The sequence below is a fragment of the Salmo salar genome, chromosome ssa16 (genome assembly GCF_905237065.1).
Source record: "Salmo salar chromosome ssa16, Ssal_v3.1, whole genome shotgun sequence".
Classification (NCBI taxonomy): domain Eukaryota; kingdom Metazoa; phylum Chordata; class Actinopteri; order Salmoniformes; family Salmonidae; genus Salmo; species Salmo salar.
Window position 1 is genome coordinate 15773207 of NC_059457.1, and position 26458 is coordinate 15799664.

Genomic DNA, 26458 nt, shown 5'->3' on the forward strand with positions numbered 1-26458 from the left:
GCGAACACAACAGGTGTAGACTTTAAAACGGGAAATACTTACTTACGAGCCCTTTCCCAACAATGCAGAGATAAAAAGTAAGACAAAAAGGTAATATGTACATGTAGGTAGGGGTAAAGTGACTAGTTGCAGCAGCGTATGTGAAGAGTTAAAAAGTGCGAAAGTGTGTGTAAGTGTCTGTGTGGTGTCAATATGCATGTGTGTGTGTATGTATGTTTTGTGTGTGTGAGCATATGTAGTGTGTGTGTTGGAGTGCCAGCGTAGTAGGTGTGAGCATGTGGGGAGAGTCCAGTGAGTGTGCATAGAGCCGGTGCAAGAGAGTCAGCGCAAATAAAAAGGAGGTCAATGATAATAGTCCAGGTGGCCATTTGATTAACTATTCAGCAGTCTTATTGCTTGGGTGTAGAAGCTGTTCAGGAGCCTTTTGGTCCCAGACTTGGCGCTCCGGTATCGCTTGCCGTACGGTAGCAGAGAGAACAGTCTATGACTTGGGTGGCTGGAGTCTTTGACGATTTTTAGGGCCTTCCTCTGACACTGCCTGGCATAAAGGTCCTGGATGTCAGGAAGCTCGGCCCCAGTGATGTACTGGACCATACAAACTACCCTCTATAACGCCTTATGGTCAGATGCCCGGCAGTTGCCATACCAGGCGGTGATGCAGCAAGTCAAGATTCTCTCAATGGTGCAGTTGTAGAACTTTTTAAGGATTTGAGGGCCCATGCCGAATCTCTTCAGCCTCCTAAGTGGGAAGAGGCATCGTCGTGCCCTCTTCACGACTGTGTTGGTGTGTTTGGACCATGATAGGTCCTTAGTGATGAGGACACTGAGGAACTTGAAGCTCTTGACCCACTCTACTACAGCCCTGTCGATGTGAACGGGGTTGTGCTCGGCCCTCCATTTCCCGTAGTCTACGATCAGCTCCTTTGTCTTGTTGACGTTGAGGGAGAGGTTGTTGTCCTGGCACCACACTGCCAGGTCTCTGACCTCCTCCCTAGAGGATGTCTCATCGTTGTCAGTGATCATGCCTACCACCGTCGTGTCATCGGCAAACTTAATGATGGTGTTGGAAGGTGTTCAGTCTCAGGGTCCTTAGCTTAGTGATGAGCTTGGAGGGCACTATGGTGTTGAACCCTGAGCTATAGTCAATGAACAGCATTCTCACGTAGGTGTTCCTTTTGTCCAGGTGGTAAAGGGCAGTGTGGAGTGCAATAGCGATTGCGTCATCTGTGGATCTGTTGGAGTGGGTCCAGTGTGTCTGGATTGATGGTGTTGATGCGAGCCATGACCAGCCTTTTGAAGCATTTCATTGCTACAGATGTGAGTGCTACATGGCGACAGGTTACCTTGGTGTTCTTGGGCACAAGGACTATGGTGGTCTGCTTGAAACATATATGTATTACAGACTGGGTCAAGGAGAGGTTAAAAATATCAATGAAGATACATGCCAGCTGGTCAGTGTATGCTCCAAGTACGTGTCTTGGTAATCCGTCTGTGAATGTTAACCTGTTAGGGCTAGGGGGCAGTATTGACATGGCTGGATAAAAAACGTACCCGATTTAATCTGGTTACTACTCCTGCCCAGTAACTAGAATATGCATATAATTATTGGCTTTGGATAGAAAACACCCTAAAGTTTCTAAAACTGTTTGAATGGTGTCTGTGAGTATAACAGAACTCCTATGGCAGGCCAAAACCTGAGAAGATTTCAAGCAGGAAGTGGCCTGTCTGAGAAGTAGTGTTTCATCTTGGCTCTTTTTATTGAAGACTCAGGATCGGTGTAATAACGTGACACTTCCTACGTCTTCCATAGGGTCTCAGAGCCCGGGAAAAAGTTGAACGATATCGAGGCAGGCTCTGGCTGAAACACTTTATCGCTTTTGGCAAGTGGCCACTCAGAGTACTATGGGCTTAGGCGCGTGCCCGCTTCGACCAAATGCTTTCTTTTCCTTTGTCTGTTTATCTAAACGTAGATTCCCGGTCGGAATATTATCGCTTTTTTATGAGAAAAATGGCATAAAAATTGATTTTAAACAGCGGTTGACATGCTTCGAAGTTCGGTAATGGAATATTTAGAATTCTTTTGTCACGAATTGCGCCATGCTCGTCACCCTTAGTTACCCTTTAGGATAGTGTCTAGAACGCACGAACAAAACGCCGCTGTTTGGATATAACGATGGATTATTTTGGACCAAACCAACATTTGTTATTGAAGTAGAAGTCCTGGGAGTGCATTCTGACGAAGACAACAAAGGTAATAACATTTTTCTTATAGTAAATCTGACTTTGATGAGTGCTAAACATGCTGGGTGTCTAAATAGCTAGCCCTGTGATGCCGGGCTATCTACTGAGAATATTGCAAAATGTGCTTTCACCGAAAAGCTATTTTAAAATCGGACATATCGAGTGCATAGAGGAGTTCTGTATCTATAATTCTTAAAATAATTGTTATGCTTTTTGTGAACGTTTATCGTGAGTAATTTAGTAAATTCACCGGCAGTGTTCGGTGGGAATGCTAGTCACATGCTAGTCACATGCTAATGTAAAAAGCTGGTTTTTGATATAAATATGAACTTGATTGAACAAAACATGCATGTATTGTATAACATAATGTCCTAGGGTTGTCATCTGATGAAGATCATCAAAGGTTAGTGCTACATTTAGCTGTGGTTTGGGTTTATGTGACATTATATGCTAGCTTGAAAAATGGGTGTCTGAATATTTCTGGCTCGGTACTCTGCTGACATAATCTAATGTTTTGCTTTCGTTGTAAAGCCTTTTTGAAATCGGACAGTGTGGTTAGATTAACGAGAGTCTTATCTTTAAAATGGTGTAAAATAGTCATATTTTTGAAAAATTGAAGTAATATCATATCTAAGGTATTTGAATAACGCGCCACAGGATTCAACTGGCTGTTGAGTAGGTGGGACGCAAGCGTCCCACCTAGCCCATAGAGGTTAACCTGTTTAAAGGTCTTACATTGGCTACAGAGAACATGATCACACATTTGTCCGGAACAGCTGGTGCTCTCATGCATGGTTCAATGTTGCTAACCTCAAAGCAAGCATAGAAAGCATTTCGCTTGTCTGGTAGGCTTGCGTCACTTGGCAGCTTACGGCTGGGTTTCCCTTTGTAATCCGTGATAGTTTACACGCCCTACCACATCCGATGAGTGTCAGAAACGGTGTAGTAGGATTATATCTTAGTCTTGTATTGACACTGCTTGTTTGATGGTTCGTCTGAGGGTGATTTCATATAAGCATCCGGATTAGTGTCCCTTTCCAAGAAAGTGGCAGCTCTAGCCTTTAGCTCAGTAAGGATGTTTCCTTTAATCCATGGCTTCTGGTTGGTATATGAAGGTATGGTCACTGTGGGGATGACATCATCGATGCACTTATTAATGAAGGCGGTGACTGAAGTGGTAAACTCCTCAATGCCATCAGATGAATCCTGGAACATATTCCAATCTGTGCTAGCGAAACAATACTGTATCTTAGCATCCGCTTCATCGCACCACTTCCATATTGAGCGTGTCACTAGTCGAGTGTAGTACATTAAATAGGATTTTGTTTATATTTCAAAAAGGAAAAAAAACAACATATCTGATATGATGACAACTGTACCTTGTATCTTTTCCTGGGATACAGTAGGCCTTTTCAATCTCCTCCACATTGGGCAGGTCTCTCCAAGTCACTCCATCTCTCTCTAAGATCTGCCATTTGTAAGGCAGGTGGTAGTGGATACGGACACACTTCTCTGACCGAACACACAGCCACAGAAACACATGTAAACACTTCAAACACAGTACTGTAAACTAAAATGTTGATAAAGTAGGTTTAGTTCATGTTACCTTTGAAGCTACAGTGTCTGCGGATGAAGAACAGGCAGATTTCATTCCTGTCGGTCTCACTGATGGAGCGGGACGAAGGCTTACGAGAACGCTCTTTCCCAACTGGCTCTATGGCTGAAGCAGGGGAGGGTACTACAACTAGACACAGGACAAACACAGTTACTACATTATATTACAATGATATTTCCATGGATTCTACCTTGTCATTTCCTTACCAGATGGCTTTTCTTCGTGACCCTGACCGATGATGATGAATTTGTTATTGTAGATCTTGTCGAGGATCCTGATGTTCTCTTGGCTGAATCCTCTGCCATTTAGGATCTTCATGGTGGTGGCGTCAAATGTGTGGGCCCTCTTACATCCAGCACCAAACTTACAGTCTCCCTGGAGGAAGTGCAGGCAGAGGTGGAGGCTGGTGCAACTGGTTTTAAATTTGCAGGAGCCATGCTCACCAACACCCTTGTTGTAATGGGAGCAGATCTGGAAAGAGTTGAAAAGAGATGGTAAAACATCCATATACTACTGTAGACAACATGCAATTAACATTTGGCAAGGTATTTGGCAAGTCATACTCATTTTCCTCATACAAGTAGGCCTACATGAATATCTATAGAAGTTGAAAAACAGGACTAACTGTGAATGTGAAACTTGCAAAAGCCAGTCACCAGTCAACCGATTGGTACATGGCTAGACCTGAAATATGTTTGATATGTGTAACAATACGGCAGGTGAAATGAGGACAATGGAAGGCATACCCTTAAAATGGCAGGTAATTCAAGATAGGAAACAATTAGGCAGCCAGTACGATGCAAAACACTTCATTTAAATATTTCCAGAGAAAACATAAGTAGAAGCAGATCAGCCGATAGTTTACACGTGTCTGCATGTTCCATGAGGTTGAATATAAGACTGAAGACCTTTTAAATGCCACTTGGAATGCAATGTAATACAAATTCTGAGGTCTGTGCACACCACATAACTGCTAATATTCCCCTCCAAAAATTAGTCCATGTTGGCAAAAAGTAGTATTTTTAGGGCTAGCTCTTTCACCAAAGGCTATAGCCTACATGGCTCATATTATTAGGGAGGTGGCCTTTTTTAGCAATGAGCATTCTCCTATAGCCTAACCGATGTACAGTAGTAGCATAGCGGTTAGGCTATAAATGGCTGAAGCATGGAGTTGCCCATCTGCATTTGTTTAGGCTACCCCAATGGGCTAATCGTTAGCTAGATCCCAATTTCTAAGTGTTCAGAATGTTGGCTTCAATACCAATACCATCTATAATGATACTCAATAACATAACCATACCACTGTGAACAAATGCCTTAAAGTCAAATATTACAGCACCGTTACTGTATAAAACCTGTGGTCAGCTCTCCGTCTGTGCAGGATTTTGATCCAGCCCTGCTTAAACACAGCTTGACAAGGTCCTGTTGAGCAGTTGATTTGTAGAATATGGCGTGCTAGAGTGGAGCTGGAACAACAAGTCTACACCCAGTGGCTCTCCTGAAGGTAATTGTGCTATAACATTAGAACACTAGCCTACAACAAGCAAAAAGTCTTAGAAATAATTCCCTCATTCAGTGAATCAGGTATCAGATGGCTATACTTCGAAGCAAGGTACTTAAGCGGGAGGGCTCTGACTTTTTCCAGTGCCAAGTAAGACATAGAAGAAGTTAGTTATTTTATCTAACATGTTCAGGGAATGCATGGTGGATATGTGATGTGCAACATGTTAAATAGGATCCAGAATAATCTGATATACTTTTAAATTGCCTGGATGTTTTTTTGTGCATATTGGCCAAGGCTACATTCTACATAATTTACCACCTGAGGAAGTGGGACCTCAAAACACATTAGCTAGATTGCTAACTCTAAATATGATATTGTTGCTAGATAGCAACGCACCTGATCTAACATTACATTTAATGTCCTACAAAAACATTCCATTGGTAGGCTACTTGATGTAGGCCTATTCACTGCATATGGCGCGCTATGCTCCGTTCCACTGGCGCATGATCTCAATGACATACTCCATTTGTAAAGTGGTGTTATTTACTCTATATTGACAGTTGAGAAATAATGTTTAGAGTCACATAAAGCTGAGACTACTCTATTTTAACAGTAACAGTAGTTACAGTAACAGTCTTTCCTGCAATTACATTTCAAAATGTTGCTCAACTGTCAGTACGCTTCCGTTTATCTGCATCTCTCCCTTTATATTATGTGCAAAGGGGGGAGCGGGAGTGAGAGCCAGCAGCAAAACAGGTACAGGACCATAACTGCGGGAAGTATACTTTTCAGGAGACTGACAAGATTTGGCATGGGTCCCCAGATCCTCAAATTGTTCCACAGCTGCACTATCGAGATCATCCTGACCGGTTGCATCACCGCCTGGTATGGCAACTGCTCGGCCTCTGACCATAAGGCGCTACAGAGGGTAGTGCGTACGGCTCAGTACATCACTGGGGCCAAGTTTCCTGCAATCCAGGACCTATATAAAAAGGCGGTGTCAGAGGAAAGCCCATAAAATTGTCAGAGACTCCAGTCACCCAAAGCCAAGGCAGTTGGCAGTTCTCTCTGCTACCGCACGACAAGCGATACCGGAACGCCAAGCCTAGGACCAAAAGGCTCCTTAACAGCTTCTACCCCAAGCCATAAGACTGCTGAACAATTAATCAAATGGCCACCAGACTATTACATTGACCCCCCTCCATTTGTTTTGTACACTGCTGCTACTCGCTGTTTATTATCTATGCATAGTCACTTCACCCTTACCTACATGTACAAATTACCTCTAACCTGTACCCCCGCACACTGACTCGGTACCTTCTGTATATAGCCTCGTTATTGTTATGTTATTGTGTTACTTTTTAATTTATTTTTAAACTTTAGTTTATTTGGTAAATATTTTCTTAACTCTTCTTGAACTGCACTGATGGTTAAGGGCTTGTAATTAAGCATTTCACGATAAGGTTTACACTTGTTGTATTCGGCGCATGTGACAAATAAAGTTTGAATTGAAGTAGGGGTGCTGCAGCCAACCCTTATAAATCGTTTAAAAAAACTAAATCCCCCACCAGATTAGTTCAGTAGGCCTTTATTACTCCTGTATGAGCGGAGACAAATTCTCCTCAGCATTCCCTCCCCCTCCCAAAACATCTTCCTTGCGGCCATGGACAGGGCAGGGCCATACTTTCATCACAGGAAACAGGTTAATGCACATTACTGTTGACCAAATAATGATTTTAGAAGCAAAATAATCTGGGCAATGTCTATAATATTCAGTTTATCGTCCCAGCTCGTTAATGTTATTGTCTATCAATTTGTATTGGCTACCTTTCGCTGTCCTCTCTCACCTCTGCTAACGACCCGACTCACACGGTAATGTCATGTTTTTGCATTTTAGATAACCCTAACCCTTTTCCTAACCTTATTATCTTAACCTGCTGCGTAAATTCTCCTAAACCTGCTATGAAAAGTCAATTCTGACAAAAGATGGATCCTTTCTAGCCATGACTGACTCGCACGCATGCACGCACGCGCACATGCATGCACGCGCACACACACACACACACACACACACACACACGTGGATAGCTCTCTTGGAAGTGCGCCTGGAGTATTATTTGATGTTAATTATATATATTTTTTCTGTGGTGTCAACAATTAAGCAGCAGCACAATATAACGCAAACACTGTAGTCATCTTAGTCACATTTTTTAAAGACCTTTGAAAACTGAATGTATTACTTTAAGATTTATGACCTTTAAATCAGATACATGAATTTAAGACATTTTAAAGGACCTGCAGACACCCTTTTACATAACATCAAGTTCACAGATGTGCTCCAACTTATGTCGGCTATTCTTTGTAAATATTATCTTTAAACAGTTCACTAAAGTTCTCATGGTACTGGCCGCCTACCTGTTCTCTTAAAAGGGCGACTGCACTTCCTGATTTGGCCTTGTTTTTCATCAACGCTCATAAAAAAATTATAGCGGCCATGACTGAAGGCAAACTTACAAAAGTCCAGAAAGGACATATCAATTGTGGGAATTTCCCAGTACCTATGCTGTTTTCTTAGAAGTAGTAAGCAGAAACAATATAGGGTTAACCATTAGACATGTGTAAACAGAATGTAAGCAGAATCCATGTGATTATGCAAAACTGAATCAACACAGGCCTAGTCATTTTGGGTCAGGCTTGGTCTTATGAAGGCCTTTGGACAGGAAAATTGGTTAATCAGTTAATGGCACCATTAGACATAAACTTGCAGTAGGAGTGTGCATGTCTGTTTATTTTTTGTGCCATTGCAATGGTCACACCACCAATAGAATCTATGCCCTAATGTCTGAGTCAATAAGAGAATGGAAATTAAGCAAGGCAAAAAGATAAGGGTGGCCAAAGCTAAAGGCTATTAATCATTTACATAAAGTGGAGTGACTATGTTAAGTAAGGGTAAAACTGTATAAAAGGAGAGTGCTGAGACTGTAAAGATCAGTTGCTTAATGAACCAGCTTGGCTTCTGTTACTTTGTAAAAAAGTATATTTGAACTCACAAGCTCCGGTATTTGAGAAATATTATTGACTGAATATTTCCACGACACAAAAAAAGAATGCCCTCGTTATGTCGAGATCACAACTTCTCATGATCACTACATAAAAAAACAACTTTTATAGTATACAGTGGGGGAAAAAAGTATTTGATCCCCTGCTGATTTTGTACGTTTGCCCACTTACAAAGAAATGATCAGTCTATAATTTTAATGGTAGGTTTATTTGAACAGTGAGAGACAGAATAACAACAAAAAATCCAGAAAAAACGCATGTCAAAAATGTTATAAAATGATTTGCATTTTAATGAGGGAAATAAGTATTTGACCCCTCTGCAAAACATGACTCAGTATTTGGTGGCAAAACCCTTGTTGGCAATCACAGAGGTCAGACGTTTCTTGTAGTTGGCCACCAGGTTTGCACACATCTCAGGAGGGATTTTCTCCCACTCCAAGTCATTAAGGTTTTGAGGCTGACGTTTGGCAACTCGAACCTTCAGCTACCTCCACAGATTTTCCATGGGATTAAGGTCTCGAGACTGGCTAGGCCACTCCAGGACCTTAATGTGCTTCTTCTTGAGCAACTCCTTTGTTACCTTGGCCGTGTGTTTTGGGTCATTGTCATGCTGGAATACCCATCCACGACCCATTTTCAATGCCCTGGCTGAGGGAAGGAGGTTCTCACCCAAGATTTGACGGTACATAGCCCCGTCCATCGTGCCCTTGATGCGGTGAAGTTGTCCTGTCCCCTTAGCAAAAAAACACCCCCAAAGCATAATGTTTCCACCTCCATGTTTGACGGTGGAGATGGTGTTCTTGGGGTCATAGGCAGCATTCCCCCTCCTCCAAACACGGCGAGTTGAGTTGATGTCAAAGAGCTCCATTTTGGTCTCATCTGACCACAACACTTTCACCCAGTTGTCCTCTGAATCATTCAGATGTTCATTGGCAAACTTCAGACGGGTATGTGTATGTATTCTTGAGCAGGGGGACCTTGCGGGCGCTGCAGGATTTCAGTCCTTCACGGCGTAGTGTGTTATCAATTGTTTTCTTGGTGACTATGGTCCCAGCTGCCTTGAGATCATTGACAAGATCCTCCCGTGTAGTTCTGGGCTGATTCCTCACCGTTGTCATGATCATTGCAACTCCACGAGGTGAGATCTTGCGTGGAGCCCCATGCCGAGGGATATTGACAGTTCTTTTGTGTTTCTTCCATTTGCGAATAATCACACCAAATGTTGTCACCTTCTCACCAAGCTGCTTGGCGATGGTCTTGTAGCCCATTCTAGAGTTGTGTAGGTCTACAATCTTGTCCCTGACATCCTTGGAGAGCTCTTTGGTCTTGGCCATGGTGGAGAGTTTGGAATCTGATTGATTGATTGCTTCTGTGGACAGGTGTCTTTTTTACAGGTAACAAGCTGCGGTTAGGAGCACTCCCTTTAAGTGTGTGCTCCTAATCTCAGCTCGTTACCTGTATAAAAGACACCTGGGATCCAGAAATCTTTCTGATTGAGAGGGGGTCAAATACTTATTTCCTTCATTAAAATGCAAATCAATTTATAACATTTCTGACATGCGTTTTTTCTGGATATTTTTGTTGTTATTCTGTCTCTCACTGTTCAAATAAACCTACCATTAAAATTATAGACTGATCCTTTCTTTGTCAGTGGGCAAACGTACAAAATCAGCAGGGGATCAAATACTTTTTTCCCCCACTGTATGTGGACACCCCTTCAAATTAGTGGATTTGGCTATTATTTCAGCCAAACCCGTTGCTGAAAGGTGTATAAAATCGAGCACACATCCATGAAATCTACACAGACAAACATTGGCAGTAGAATGGCCTTACTGAAGCGCTCAGTGACTTTCAATGTGGCACTGTCATAGGATGCCACCTTTCCAACAAAATGTCTGCCCTGCTAGAGCTGCCACGGTCAACTGTAAGTGCTGTTATTGTGAAGTGGAAACATCTAGGAGAAACAACGGCTCAGCTGCGAAGTGGTAGGCCACACAAGCTCACAGAACGAGACCGTCGTGTTTGAAACTCTTACTACCGAGTTCCCAACTGCCTCTGGAAACAACGTCAGCACAAGAACTGTTCGTTGGGAGCTTAATGAAATGGGTTGCCATGGATTAGCAGCCGCACACAAGCTTAAGATCACCAAGCACAATTCCAAGCGTCATCTGGAGTGGTGTAAAGCTCGCCGCCATTGGACTCTGGAGCAGAAAAAAAAGCTCTCACGTTTCACCATCTGGTAGTCCGACGGATGAATCTGGATTTGGCGGATGCCAGGAGAACGCATCCTGCCAACTGTAAAGTTTGGTGGAGGAGGAATAATGGTCCGAGGCGGTTTTTCATGGTTCGGGCTAGGCCCCTTAGTTCCAGTGAAGAGAAATCTTAACGCTACAGCATACAATGACATTCTAGAGGATTCTGTGCTCCCCACTTTGTGGCAACTGTTTGGGGGAAGGCCCTTTCCTGTTTCAGCATGACAATGCCCCTGTGCACAAAGCGAGGTCCATACAGAAATGGTTTGTCGAGATCGGTGTGAAAGAACTTGACTGGCCTGCACAGAGCTCTGACTTCATCCCCATTGAACACCTTTGTGATGAATTGGAACGCTGACTGCGAGCCAGGCCTAATCACCCAACATCTGTGCCTGACCTCACTAATGCTTGAGGCTGAATGGAAGTAAGTCCCAGCAGAAACATCTAGTGGAAAGCCTTCCCAGAAGAGTGGAGGTTGTTATATCAGCAAAGGAGGGACCAACTCCATATTAATGCCTATGATTTTGGAATGAGATGTACAACGAGCAGGTGTCCACATAGTTTTTAATAATTTACTGTAAATTCAGCAATTGCACTCGTCATATTACTCTGTAGGCTACTGACCGATGCAAAGCTTCCTCTTTGGTCAGTAGTCTACGGAGTGGTATGAGAAGAGTGCCATCCTCCTGCATCTCACATCTACCTGTAGTTATTGAACTCTGTCATATCCAGGATGGAGTGTCACGCACTCCACCACTCCTGCCACCTGGCTGCACCTGTCCATAACCTGTAATACATTACATATTGTAGATGGAAGTGACTTTATCAGACACTGGAGACAGAACCTCACCCAGAGAGCTGTGCATGTCAGTGAGTGGTTAGACAGCCAAATCCTTAGATTAGGCCAAACAGACAAATAATGCCTTTCCAGTTCTGGTTAGACAGCTGAAGTTGTGTGTAGAGTACAACTTATTTGCATTTGCTAGGTAAGTGTAAGCATACTGTCTTTATAAGCACACCAATATAATGTTTACGGCATAAAATGTTTTGTCTTTGTAACACAAACATCCATTTTTTGTTGATAAATGTATATACATTTTTTACATTTTATTTCACCTTTATTTAACCAGGTAGGCTAGTTGAGAACAAGTTCTCATTTGCAACTGCGACCTGGCCAAGAAAAAGCAAAGCAGTTCGACACATACAACAACACAGAGTTACAGATGGAATAAACAAACATACAATCAATAATACAGTAGACAAATCTATATACAGCATGTGCAAATGAGGTAGAATAAGAGAGGTAAGGCAATAAATAAGCCATGGTGGCAAAGTAATTACAATATAGCAATTAAACACTGGAATGATAGGATGTGCAGAAAATGAATGTGCAAGTTGAGATACTGGGGTGCAAAGGAGCAAGAAAAATAAACAAATAAATAAATAAATAAATATACAGTATGGGGATGAGGTAGACTGGATGGGCTATTTACAGGTGCAGTAATCTGTGAGCTGCTCTGACAGCTGGTTCTTAAAGCTAGTGAGGGAGGTAAGAGTCTCCAGCTTCAGAGATTTTTGCAGTTCGTTCCAGTCATTGGCAGCAGAGAACTGGAAGGAGAGGCAGCCAAAGGAAGAATTGGCTTTGGGGGTGACCAGTGAGATATACCTGCTGGAGCGCATGCTACGGGTGGGTGCTGCTATGGTGACCAGTGAGCTGCGATAAGGCGGGGCTTTACCTAGCAGAGACTTGAAGATGACCTGGAGCCAGTGGGTTTGGCGAAGAGTATGAAGCGAGGGCCAGCCAACAAGAGCATACAGGTCACAGTGGTGGGTAGTATATGGGGCTTTGGTGGCAAAACGGAGGAACTGTGATAGACTGCATCCAATTTGTTGAGTAGAGTGTTGGAGGCTATTTTGTAAATGACATCGCCGAAGTCGAGGATCGGTTCTAGATTTAATTTTGGATTGGAGATGCTTAATGTGAGTCTGGAAGGAGAGTTTACAGTCTAACCAGACACCTAGGGATTTGTAGTTGTCCACATATTCTAAGTCAGAACCGTCCAGAGTAGTGATGCTGGACAGGCAGGCAGGTGCGGGCAGCGATCAGTTGAAGAGCATGCATTTAGTTTTACTTGCATTTAAGAGCAGTTGGAGGCCATGGAAGGAGAGTTGTATGGCATTGAAGCTCATCTGGAGGTTAGTTAACATTGTGTCCAACGAAGGGCCAGAGGTATACAGAATGGTGTCGTCTGCGTAGAGGTGGATCAAAGAATCACCAGCAGCGAGAGCGACATCATTGATGTATACAGAGAAGAGAGTCGGCCCAAGAATTGAACCCTGTGGCACCCTCATAGAGGCTGCCAGAGGGCCGGACAACAGGCCCTCCGATTTGACATACTGAACTCTTATCGGAGAAGTAGTTGGTGAACCAAGCGAGCCGATCATTTGAGAAACCAAGGCTGTTGAGTCTGCCAATAAGAATGTTGTGATTAACAGAGTCGAAAGCCTTAGCCAGGTCGATGAATACGGCTGCACAGTAATGTCTCTTATCGATGGCGGTTATGATATCGTTTAGGACCTTGAGCGTGGCTGAGGTGCACCCATGACCAGCTCTGAAACCAGATTGCATTGCGGAGAAGGTACAGTGAGATTCAAAATGTTCGGTAATCTATTTGTTAACTTGGCTTTCAAAGGCAGGGTAGAATAGATATAGGTCTGTAGCAGTTTGGGTCTAGCAAAGGGATGACCGCGGCAGCTTTCCAATCTATGGGAATCTCAGACGATACGAAAGAGAGGTTGTACAGGCTAGTAATAGGGGTTGCAACAATTTCGGCAGATAATTTTAGAAAGAGAGAGTCCAGATTGTCTAGCCCGGCTGATTTGTAGGGGGTCCAGATTTTGCAGCTCTTTCAGAACATTAGCTATCTGGATTTGGGTGAAGGAGAAGGGGGGGAGGTTTGGGCGAGTTGCTTTGAGGAGCACAGGGCTGTTGACTGGGGTAGGGGTAGCCAGGTGGAAAGCATGGCCAGCCGTGGCCACATTCAACCGGAGTTAGGTTTGTGCAACATCCACATGTAGCCTCCACCTGTTCTAGGAATATTAGTAGTTCTGGGATTTGTCCCCTGGGAAAGACCTAACAGCAGACATAAGGAGAGGAGACAAAACTAGCCAGTTGTAGAATATTGTGTTGTAGGCCAGCTGAGCTGACTCAAAACTGGGCATTCAACCTGCAGTTGATACGGTTTCCACGGTAACATGTAACATTATTTACATGATGGGATTAAACATTGAAACTAAGTTGCAAGCTACTTTCTTCACCTTTATTTATGAAACACATTCCAGACACTAGCACTTGCCATCAATGATTTGACAGCGGGGTAGTTAGATAGGATAGCCAGGTGCAGCTATCACAAAGCTATGCTAACTAACGTTAGCTGCTGTCAGCTTCGCTAAACACAAGGTCAGCACAGGCTTTAGAACTGAATTAGCTGACCATCTTGAGATGGCCAGTCATTCAGGAGGGAAGAAGTCCTCAACTTCAAAACTGCTGTACTCGCTACTAACCTTGTTTGTTGTGATTGAATGGCAAAGACAAACCTAAGAAACACCCACATCAAACCACACCCCCAAGACAAATCTCTGAAGTTATTTTGTTGAGATCATCAAAAGTACCACGCATCATCGATTCATTTGTTCAGATGCATGTTGATCGCAATGCTGGGCATTTAAGCCCTGAACAATGCCTGACAGGCAGTTCTGTCTCCCAGCTAACTTGGCTAGTCTTGTGAGCTAGCTAGTTAGCTAGGTGGTCTTGTTGACTAGCTAGCTTGTTATCTATGCTGGTTGTTAGCTTGCATAACTGATGTGTATAATTATAAGGGATACTTCATGTTTTGTGGATAATATAAAAAAATGTACAGTGGCTGAGCTCCATTCCAGACAGGCTGATCAAATTCAATTTCAGTGGCTCATAAGTCAGGTTGGTGCCAGGCAAGGAGGGTCGTTCGGTCAGCCCAACCCATCACTTGGGGCACACTGCCTGCCCTCCAGAACATCTACAGCACCCGTGTTACAGGAAAGCGAAGAATATCATCAAGGACCTCAACCACCCGAGCCACGACCTGTTCACCCCGCTACCATCTACAAGACGGAGACAGTGCAGGTGCATCAAAGCTGGGACCGAGAGACCCTGAAAAATGGCTTCCATCTCCAGGCCATCAGATTGTTAAATAGTCAACACTAGCCGGCCTCCGCCCCCTATAGCCTTCCCTGAACTTAGTCACTGTTACTAGCCGGCTACCACCCAGTACTCTACCCTGCACCTTAGAGACTTCTGCCCTATGTACATAGTCAAGGCTGCGTTGAGACAATGACTTATCAGTGGCCCAAACCCTGCTCAGATAATCCCCACCATTGTGACGCTGAGTGGTCGTAATGCTGCCGCAAATGTACATTGTCCTGGGGCGTTGGCAGTCATAATGTAAGTAACCTAATTTTTGTCCCTCTAACTCCCCTGAATGCCTCTGTCAAGTATACAGCTATTGTATGCTGTAATCATGCACCTATGAACCAGCGATATACTGTTAGCACTGAGGCGGTTTGCCCTAGTAGAAATAAAATCCATTTTATTTGTCACATGCGCCGAATACAACAGTTGTAGAACTTACCGTGAAATGCTTACTTACAATCCCTTAACCAACAATGCAGTTAAGAAAATATAAAGTTACATTTATTCAATGAATATTTTAAGTAAAAAAAATATTAAAAAAGTTATAATAAAATAACAATGAGGCTATATACAGGGAGTACCGGTACGAGTCAATGTACAGGGGTACAGGTTAGTCAAGGTAATTTGTAGGGGTAAAGTGACTATGCATAGATAAAACAGCGAGTAGCAGCAGTATAAAAACAAAAAGGGGGAGAGTATCAATGTAATAGTCCAGGTGGCCATTTGATTAATTGGTCAGCAGTCTTATGGCTTGGGGGTAGAAGCTGTTAAGGAGCCTTTTGGACCTAGACTTGGCGCTCTGGTACCGCTTGCCGTGCAGTAGCAGAGAGAACAGTCTAGACTTGGGTGACTGGAGTCTTTCACAATTTTTTGGGCCTTTCTCTGACACCGCCTAGTATGTAATTGAGGTCCTGGATGGCAGGAAGCTTGGCCCCAGTGATGTACTGGGCCGTACGCACTACCCTCTGTAGCGCCTTATGGTCAGATGCCGAGCAGTTGCCATACCAGGCGGTGATGCAACCGGTCAAGATGCTCTCGATGGTGCAGCTGTAGAACTTTGAGGATCTGGGGAATCATGTCAAATCTTTTCAGTTTCCTGTGGGGGAAAATGCATTGTCGTGCCCTTTTCACAATTGCCTTGTTGTGTTTGGACCATGATAGTTTGTTGGTGATGTGGACACCAAGGAACTTGAAACTCTCGACTCGCTCCGTTGATGTGAATGGGGGTGTGCTAGGTCCTCTTTTTCCTGTAGTCCACAATCATCTCCTTTGTCTTGCTCATGTTGAGGGAGAGGTTGTTGTCCTGGCACCACACTGTCAGGTCTCTGATCTCCTCCCTATAGGCTGTCTCATCGTTGTCGGTGATCAGGCCTACCACCGTTGTGTCGTCAGCAAACTTGATGTTGGAGTCGTGCTTGGCCACACAGTTGTGGGTGAACAGGGAGTACAGGAGGGGACTAAGCATGCACCCCTGAGGGGCCCTCATGTTGAGGATCAGTGTGTGGATATGTTGTTACCTCACCTTACCACCTGGGGGCGGCCCGTCAGGAAGTCCAGGATACAGTGTCAGAGGGATGTGTTTAGTCCCAGGGTCCTTAGCTTTGTGGGCACTATGGTGTTGAACGTTGAGCTGTAGTCAATGAACAGCATTCTCACATAGGTGTTCCTTTTGTCCTGCTGAGAAAGGGAGCGTGATTGAGATTGCATCATCTGTGGATCTGTTGGGGTGGTATGCGAATTGGAGTGAGTCTAGGGTTCCTGGGATAATGGTGTTTATGTGAGCCATAAGCAGCCTTTCAAAGCACTTCATGGCTACCGACATGAGTGCTAGGGGGCGGTACTCATTTAGGTTGGTTACCTTTACTTTCTTGGGCACATGGACTATGGTGGTCGAGAGGTTGAAAATGTCAGTGAAGACACATGCCAGTTGGTCCGCGCATGCTTCGAGTCCACGTCCTAGTAATCCGTCTGGCCCTGCGGCCTTGTGAATGTTGACCTGTTTAAAAGTCTTGCTCACATCGGCTACGGAGAGCGTGATCACACAGTCGTCTGGAACAGCTGGTGCACTCATGCATGCTTCAGTGTTGCTTGCCTCGAAGCGAGCATAAAAAGGCATTTAGCTCGTTTGGTAGGCTCGCGTCACTGGGCAGCTCGCGGCTGGGTTTCCCTTTGTAGTCCGTAATAGTTTGCCTGCCCTGCCACATCCGACGAGCATCAGAGCCGGTGTAGTAGGATTCAATTGTAGTACTGTATTGACACTTTGCCTGTTTGATGGTTCGTCTGAGTGCACAGGGGGATTTCTTATAAGCGTCCAGATTAATGGCCCACTCTAAGAAAGCAGCAGCTCTAGCCTTTAGCTCAGCGCAGATGTTGCCTGTAATCCAAGGCTTCTGGTTGGGATATGTACGTATGGTCACTGTGGGAGCGACGTCGTCGATGCACTCATTGATGAAGCCGGTGACTGAGGTAGTATACTCCTCAATTCAATTGGATGAATCCCGGAACATATTCCAGTCTGTGCTAGCAAAACAGTCCTTTAGCGTAGCATCCGCATCATCTGACCACTTCCATTTTGAGCGAGTCACTGGTACTTCCTGCTTTAGTTTTACTTGTAAACAGGAATCAGGAGGATAGAATTATGGTCAGATTTGCCAAATGTAGGGCAAGGGAAAACTTTGTTCGTGTGCGTCTCTGTGTGTGAAGTAAAGTTGGTCTAGAGTTTTTTTCCCCCTCTAGTTGGACATGTGACATGCTGGTAGAAACTAGGTAAAACAGATTTAAGCTTGCCTGCATTAAAGTCCCCGGCCACTAGGAGCACCACTTCTGGATGAGCATTTTCTTGTTTGCTTATGGCCCTTTACAGCTCGTTGAGTGCGGTCTTAGTGCCAGCATCAGTTTGTGGTGGTAAATAGACGGCTACGAAAAATATAGATGAAAACTGTCTTGGTAGATAGTGTGGTCTACAGTTTATCATGAGGTACTTTACCTCAGGCGAGCAATAACTAGAGACTTCCTTAATATTAGACATTGCACACCAGCTGTTAATGACAAATAGACACACCACCACCCCTCGTCTTACCGGATTTAGGTGATCGATCCTGCCGATGCACGGAAAACCCTGCCAACTGTATATTATCCGTGTTGTTGTTCAGCCACGACTCAGTGAAACATAAGATATTACCGTTTTTTATGTCCCATTGGTAGGATCGTCTCGAACGGAGCTCATCCAGTTTATTCTCCAGTGATTCCACGTTTGCCAATAGAACAGATGGTAGAGACGGGTTACCCACTCGCCAACAAATTCTCACAAGGCATCTGCGCCCCCTGTATCGCCATCTTGCGAATGACGAAGATTTGGGCCAGGTCAGGGTGCAACATTATATTCTTCACGTCAGACTCATTAAAGACATTTTCGTCCAGTTCGAGGTGAGTAATCGCTGTTCTGATATCCAGAAGCCATTTTCGGTCACAAGAGATAGTAGTAGCAACATTATGTACAAAATGAGTTATAAACAATGCGGGGGAAAAGAAACCCCACACAAAATAGCATAATTGGTTAGGTGCCCATAAAAAACGGCAGCCAATCCCTCCGCCGCCATTATCCGGCAACTGTATGCAGCTCACTCAGCACTATCAGCTCAAACATAAATATCAGGCATGTCTACCTCTGATAAGCCTCCCAGTAAAGCAATAAAAATAATCTTAGAATTAAAAATAAATAAATAGCCCACATTAACATATGTAGCCTAAGAAACAAGATAACGTTCATACACTATTTCTGAAACTCACTTAGATAATAGCTTTGATATAGTGGTAGCAATTCATGGTTTCAACATCTTCAGAAGAGATAGGAATACCAATGCTGGAGGTGTTGCCATTCATGTTCAGTCATATTCCTGTAAAGCTTAGAGGATCTCATGTCAAATGCTGTTGAAGTAATATGGCTACAGATTCACCTGCCTCACCTGAAGCCCATTCTTGTGGGAAGTTGCTAAAGACCTCCAAGTGCTAACAGTCAGAATTTGGATATGTGTGAAATGTTTGATAATGTATGTGATGTCAACAGAGAGGTATATTTTCTGGGTGACCTACATATTGTCAAGCTGCTCACTGAAGAAAAAGTTTAAAACTGTAAACAGTGCCTGCAACCTGGTTCAGGTTGTCAGTCAACCTACCAGGGTATTTACAAACAGCACAGGAATTGATATACTTTTTACTAATGCTTCAGATATCTGCTCTAAAGCAGTATACAATATAGTAGCCATATCCCGAGCGGCACAGCGATATAAGGCACTGCATCTCAGTGCTTGAAGCGTCACTACAGACCCTGGTTCGATTCCAGGCTGTATCACAACTGGCCGTGATAGGGAGGAGCTCGTAAAAAACGGGCTCCTCCCAATCGCACAATTGGCCCAGCATCGTCAGGGTTTGGCCGGTGTAGGCCATCATTGTAAATAAGAATTTGTTCTTAACTGACTTGCCTAGGTTAAATAAAAGGTACAATTATTATTATTATTTTTTAAATCTTAAAATCTAGGAAAACCAAAGTTCCAAAGGCTGGGCCTAATATAGTGTATACGGAGGTCATACAATACAAGTATTGTAATGATTCCTACAGTATGTTGAAGATTAAAATAATATTTTCTGGTCTGTGGTGTGTAATTAGGAGCAACCAGATGCTGTACTTGACACATTTATGAAAATGCTTATTACAGTTATTAATAATCATGCACCCATTAAGAAAGTGAATGTAAAAACTGAGGCAAAAGGAATGGAAAATAAGTTTGGCTGCATCACTCTGGATAGGAGGCTGTTAGATGACTAATGTGATGTAGTTGTTGAGTGGCTTCACTGCAAGTATATTGTATGTTTTAAATTAAAAATAAATTAAAAATATATATAGATATATAAATTTAAAAAAGTCTGGCTGCACAGCCGATTGGCAAAGTACTGTAAATTGAGAAATCATGTGACTACACTGAACAAAAAGACTAATAAACTGTACTATGAAATAAAGTACAATTATATAATGAATAATAGTAAAGCCTTAAAATGAAATTTTACGCAAAAAAACTCCATTCATTGAATCAGATGTCCCATTCATCACAAAACCCATTGATATTGCCATCTACTTAAAACATCTACTTAAAAAAAATATATATTGGCAAGATTAGCAAATGTAGGCATGATATGCTAACAACATATGTGACCGACCAGCTTGATTCTGCTTATGTAGAAACATTTGAAATTGTGTTTTTTTTTTTACATTGTTCAACTGTAGTGTGTGATCCAATGTGAAAGTAATTCTGTTTTTGAAAGTTGATAAACTTGTAACCTGACTTTTGAGAAAATGGCCTTTGAATGGATGTTTTGGTACACCTACTGGAGAGCTCTTCTTTGTCAACATCCATTTAGCAACATTCACACCCTCTTAAGCTTTAGCCCCACACATCTCTTTAAGGGTTGATCCGATCATTCTGTCCTAACAACAGTAGTCAAGCACCCAAGCTAACTGGCTAATGTTGGCTAGCTAATTCCAAACAATTGTGTTATCCAGAGCGTTTGTGACTGCAACTGTGCTGCTGGAAACAATTTATGCCTTTTTGCAAACATTTACTGACACTGGCCATATTCAACGGGTGTTGAGCGTATGTTAATTCGTCAGTTATTTTGCGCTCTGGCACACTCATACCAGAGTACTCTAAAATTGGAATTTAGCAGTTATGTCTATCAACAGCTATCGCAGTGACATCATGAACATTCTATTGAAATGGATACTTGCATATTGGAGTCTTTTGTTAAGACATGTAGCTAGCTAGCTAAACAATTAACCATAATCTCAACTCATGACGTTACTACCCTGCATGAATCTGCAGGTTGCTAGCCAATCAGGTTCAATGTTAGTTATAGCCTAATGTTAGCTAGCTAACAAAGCAAATGGCTCTGAGAACCAAATAATATTACTACACAGATCATACACATAACGTTAGCTAGCGAGCCAGCCAGCTAATGTTAGCTAGCGAGCCAGCCAGCCAGCTAATGTTAGCTAGCTAGCTAACAGTACACTTTAACTTGAAATGAAAACTTCCTGACAAAATTAGAACTGTGTAATATCTGAAAATGTAGCTAGCTAGACTATCTTACCCGTATACATGGATGGACCATTCTCCCTCTCTGTCACGGATGCCATTATTATTATGAACCTACACATCCATGCATATGACCAAATTATGAAAGACAAGCATTGTAATTCAGAATTCCGTAACGTGAGTGTGAAAAAAAAATGTGTCTAACAATGGCAAGCCACCTGGGACTAACAACATGGATTGAAAATTACTGCGAATGATAGTGGAGAATATTGCCACTCCTATTTGCCATCTCTTCAATCTTAAGCCTACAGGAAAGTGTGTGCCCTAAGGCCTGGCGGAAAGCAAAGCACACTTTACTGGCTCAAACAGCTGACCAATCAGCCTGTTACCCACCCTTAGTAAACTATTGGAAAAAAATGGTGTTTAACCAGATAGCATTGTATTTCACAGTAAACAAATGAACAACAGATTTTCAGCATGCTTATAGGGAAGGGCATTCAATATGTACAGCACTTACACAAATGACTGATGATTGGCGGACAAATTGATAATACAATGATTGTGGGAACTGTTTTGTTAGACTTCAGTACAGCTTTTGACATTATCGATCATAGTCTGCTGCTGGAAAAACTTGTGTTATGGCTTTACATCCCCTGCTATAATGACCTGTCACTGACTCTGGGTAAAGCCTGTGTGTCTATGTATGCTGATGACTCAACACATCAGCTACCACAGCAAATTAAATCACTGCAACACTTAAAGAGCTGCAGTCAGTTTCAGAATGTGTGGCAAGAAATAAGTTAGTCCTAAATATTTCAAAAACTAAAAGCATTGTATTTGGGACAAATCGTTCACTAAACCTCAACTAAATCTTGTAATGAATAATGTGGAAATTGAGAAGGTTGAGGAGACTAAACTGCTTTGAGTATCCCTAGTTTGTATACTGTCATGGTCAAAACATATTGATGCAAAAGTAGCCAAGATGCGGAGAGGTCTGTCCATAATAAAGCGCTGCTTTGCCTTAACAACGCTATCAACAAGGCAGGTCTTACAGGCCATACAGTAGTTTTGTTGCACCTGGACTACTTTTCAGTTGTGTGGTCAGGTGCCACAAAGAGGGACTTAAATGTTCACAGAGAGCTAACATTAAGGTCTGTCCATGTTAAACTCTCCTGGCTCAAAGTAGAAGAGAGATTGACTTCATCACTACGTGTATTGACATGTTGAATGCACCGAGCTGTCTGTTTAAACTACTGGCACACAGTTCAGACACCAATGCATACCCCACAAGACATGCCACCACAGGTCTTTCACAGTCCCCAAGTCCAAAACAGAGTATGGGAGGCGCACAGTACTATTCCACATCAAGTAACTCATGCAAAAAGTAAATAATTTTTTTTTTTAAACGGATTAAAATGAATCTTATGGAACAGCGGGGAATGTGAAGAGACAAGCGAAATAGTTGCCTTTGCATCAAGGATAAAGGTGTAGCTAAAGGTGTAGGTGTAGCTTTGAGAAACTAACTTTGAGAAACTAACAAGGTTAGCTAGCCAGCTGTATTCGTTCGTTCGCGCCGTTTTCCCAAACGGCGTCAACACCACAACACCACAGCCACTGCTAGCTAGCCAACTTTACCAACTAGCAGTACTGTAGAAACTAAATACATTACAACGGAACGATTTGATTAGTGTAATGTTAGCTAGCTACATAGTTGTCTCTGTATCAAAGATAAAAGATAAAGGTAAACGCAGTCACTGCTAGCTAGTCAACTCTACCAGCTAGCAGTACTGTATCATTTTTAGTCAATAAGATTTTTGCAATGTAAACTTAACTTTCTGAACTTTCGAGATGTGTAGTCCACTTGTGTAGCTAGCAGGACTGACTTTGTGTTAGCTAGCCAATGTTTAATTACTTCTGCGTTATGAAAGGAACTAGACACGGACAAGAATGATCCATTGGTAGTTTGTTGTAACCAAGTATTGGTGCTAACCGTGTGTTATTGGATGCTAGCATGCTAGTTAGCTACGCCGTCATAGGACACGGTGCACTGGGTGGGTTTCACGGAAGAATACCGTACCAAGTTATCTAGCTGAATAAACTAAGTTTGAGCCTATTCCTGGAAACATTGAACCACTGTAGTTTACATCAATTATCATTTCTAAAGTGGAAGTTGGAAAAGTTATATTTGTGTGTTTCAGTGAATGGTTAGTGAGGGAGGCCCTGCTCTCTCTTCCCCAGTTGTTTAGTTAATTTTCATTCCAATCTCCTTTGCATTAGCGTAGCCTCTCCTGTAGCCTGTCAACTATGTGTCTATCTATCCCTGTTCTCTCCTCTCTGCACAGGCCACACAAACGCTTCACACCGCATGGCCGCTGCCACTCTAACCTGGTGGTCCCAGCGTGCACGACCCACGTGGAATTCCAGGTCTCTGGCAGCCTCTGGAACTGTCGGTCTGCGGCCAACAAGGCAGAGTCAAAAGTCTGGACAACTAATCATTCCAGGGTTTTTCTTTATTTTTTACTATTTTCTACATTGTAGAATAATAGTGAAGACATCAAAAGAATGAAATAACAAATATGGAATCATATAGTAACCAAAAAAAGTGTTACACATCAATATATTTTTAACATTTGAGATTCTTCAAAGTAGCCACCCTTTGCCTTCACAGCTTTGCACCCTCTTGGCATTATCTCAACCAGCATCATGAGGTAATCACCTGGAATGCATTTCAATTAACAGGTGTGCCTTGTTAAAAGTAAATATGTGGAATTTCTTTCCTTCTTAATGCGTTTGAGCCAATCAGTTGTGTTGTGACAAGTACCATCCGTCATTTATTTTTACATGATAAACGTTTATGAGAGCAGGCATGTTGTTTTCGGTTAGCCGACGAAGCACCCGAATGCTAGCTAGCTACCTAACTTAGCAAATTCAGGTTAGTTATCATACTGTACCTTTGTCTGAGTTGAAATGAGTTGGCTAGCTAGCTAACGTTAGTTAGTTAATGTTAGCTAGCCAGTTCAAGTTGAAAAATTATTGAAAGCAAGCTGGCTACATTCTATGATTAGCTAGCCTCCAAGTGCCTGCCCTGTATTGACCCTGAATGCCAATGGCCTACAGTTAGCTGTTGTTAGCAAGGTAGCTAGCTAGCATGAGCTATGCACATCTTCCTGTAACATGCTACATCAAATTACACGTTAGCTTGGTGTATTTAGCTAGCTACAGTATCATTCCAATTTCATCTGTGGTATCATAGCTAGGCTGGCTCACTAGCATTATCAAATAATGTATAACCAAAAGTAGATACTAGCTAGCTAATAACAGCGATTTACTTTGCTAATATACTCACCAACATCAGTGGTTTGACAGTTGATAGGCATCAGAAATGACTGTCATATGTAATCCATTGCATCAGAAATGATTGTCATATGTAATCCATTCCTGGCCATCGGGCAATATTGTTGAAATGCATGGAAGATGGCATCAGCTTTATGGAAGCCCATTTTCACTCCTATTTGCGGAGCGAAATGTTCGTGCATTGCACTCATGCAGACTTGACAACAAAATGTCCACATGGCAGCTGGGCGCATCATTGGTAAAAGTGGGCATGTGACTAATCCATACCCAACCCTCTAGTAAGTCGCGATGAATTCACAATTTTGACACTATAATTAATGTTTCACTCATATCGATGCCACATAGGCCATTTAAAACCAGAGAAGTTCATTCTAAGGGCCAGTTGACCTTTAATAAACAGTATGACAAAAATTCCAGCTATTACAGAGTAAGGAGGTGACCTTACAGTATTACCTTATTGCTAAACTTCCCAGTAACCTATCCAATCTTTTTAGATCCACTAATTGGTTGAGGTAATTTTGGGAGCCACCCACCTCAGGCATCAGGTAGGGGTCGTTCTGCAGCAGTAGTGGAAACAGCTCTGCTTCCCCCAGATCATGGTGACCCAAGCTCCTTATAACAGCTGTGTTGTGTGGGGAATCTAGACTGTGGGCATTTTTGCACTTGTTCCTTGAGTTTAAAGACAAATGTGAACAATGTAAGTACACTGACAAAAGATGAGCAAATTAAACCAAGACAACAGAAGAGTCACATGACTAACTTTCAAGCATTAGTCAGGTCAACAAATGCTGTTGGCTCCTCAGCAAAAATATGTTGTTGTTAGCTACTATATCTATTCACAGCTTATGAATCTGATACTCATTGTATGAGATACCAAATGAATGAGTCACAGGGCCAGTTACAACAGGTGTGTTTGTGGTCAAAGTGTAACAATATCAGATTCTACACCCGAATTATCAACAGATTATACTAAATTCGGTTTACCATTTAGGTAAAATGTTTTTTTATATTGGATATTCAGCTCTCTCTGTCAATAGCTCTTAAACAAATCGTGCCGTGACTATGAAAATGATATATTCTGAATCAAGGGAAGATGGAGAAAAATCCACACCTTTTTTGTTGTTGAAATGTAGATTTTATTTTTCTGGATTTCAATCTTCAATAGCTCTTAAACAAAGTGTGCCGTGACTATGAAAATTACATATTCTGGATCATGGGAAGATGGCGAAAAAACAATTCCATTGGGGGGGGCTCCATCCTCCATCTCCCTTGATTCAGAATACATCATTTTCATAGTCACAGCACGCTTTGTTTAAGAGCTATAGAAGATTTAAAATCTAAGAGCTATTGAAGATTTTGATGGATTTCAATCTACATTTCAAATAAAAAAATACATGGATTGTTCTCCATCTTCCCTTGATTCAGAATATTTTTTTCATAGTCATGACATGATTTGTTTAAGAACTATTCAAGATTTTAATTCAATTTTTGTTATTAAAAATAAAAGTAGCGGATTGTTCTCCATTCACCCGATTCAGAATATACCATTTGTATAGCCATAGCATGCCTGGTTCAATAGCTATTGATGAGAGAACAGAATATCCAGTATAAAACTAATTTTACCTCAGAGTATTTACCTATATGAAACATCTGCAGTTCCACTATGAGATAAAACAAATTGTTTATATAGTCTCACAGAACATGACACCTACCCGAACCTGCAGTTACCGCATACAAAGTATCTGCACAGGTGTAAGTTCTCGCAATGAAGACACTCGCCAGGAGGGCTTTGACAGACTCGCAGTGAAGTCTTTGCAACAATAACACTGTTCTGGCTCATAGCGAGACGCGAGGCCTTTCCTTCGCCTTTACTGATGGCATATTTTTCTCTGTCACAAAGTATTCCAAGTAGGACATCATCCGCAACAGTGAACTTTTGACCAACTATCTGGTCAAGCCGCTTGAAGTCCAAGCATCCTTGATTTCCACACAGAATTTTTGTTACATATTGAGACACGATAGACGACATCGTGTTTCGGTAGCAGGGAAAAAGAGATTTTATGATCCTCACCCAATTTGCAATTGGTCGTCAGTCACACTTACGGAGAAACGAAA

At 42.5% G+C, this 26458-nt stretch overlaps 1 protein-coding gene across 1 annotated transcript in view; it reads right to left on the bottom strand.

Moving 5' to 3' along the window:
• The window catches only part of parp12a (poly (ADP-ribose) polymerase family, member 12a), a 30063-nt gene extending 3605 nt beyond the window's left edge, over window positions 1–26458 (bottom strand). Inside the window, exons 1-5 of the mRNA XM_014147896.2 lie at window positions 26056–26458; window positions 24877–25012; window positions 4063–4327; window positions 3848–3985; window positions 3621–3753 (exon numbers count right to left, since the gene is read on the bottom strand). Of these exons, the coding sequence (XP_014003371.1) occupies window positions 3621–3753; window positions 3848–3985; window positions 4063–4327; window positions 24877–25012; window positions 26056–26372 (989 nt within the window). The 5' untranslated portion in view covers window positions 26373–26458. The remainder of the gene's footprint in view (window positions 1–3620; window positions 3754–3847; window positions 3986–4062; window positions 4328–24876; window positions 25013–26055) is intronic.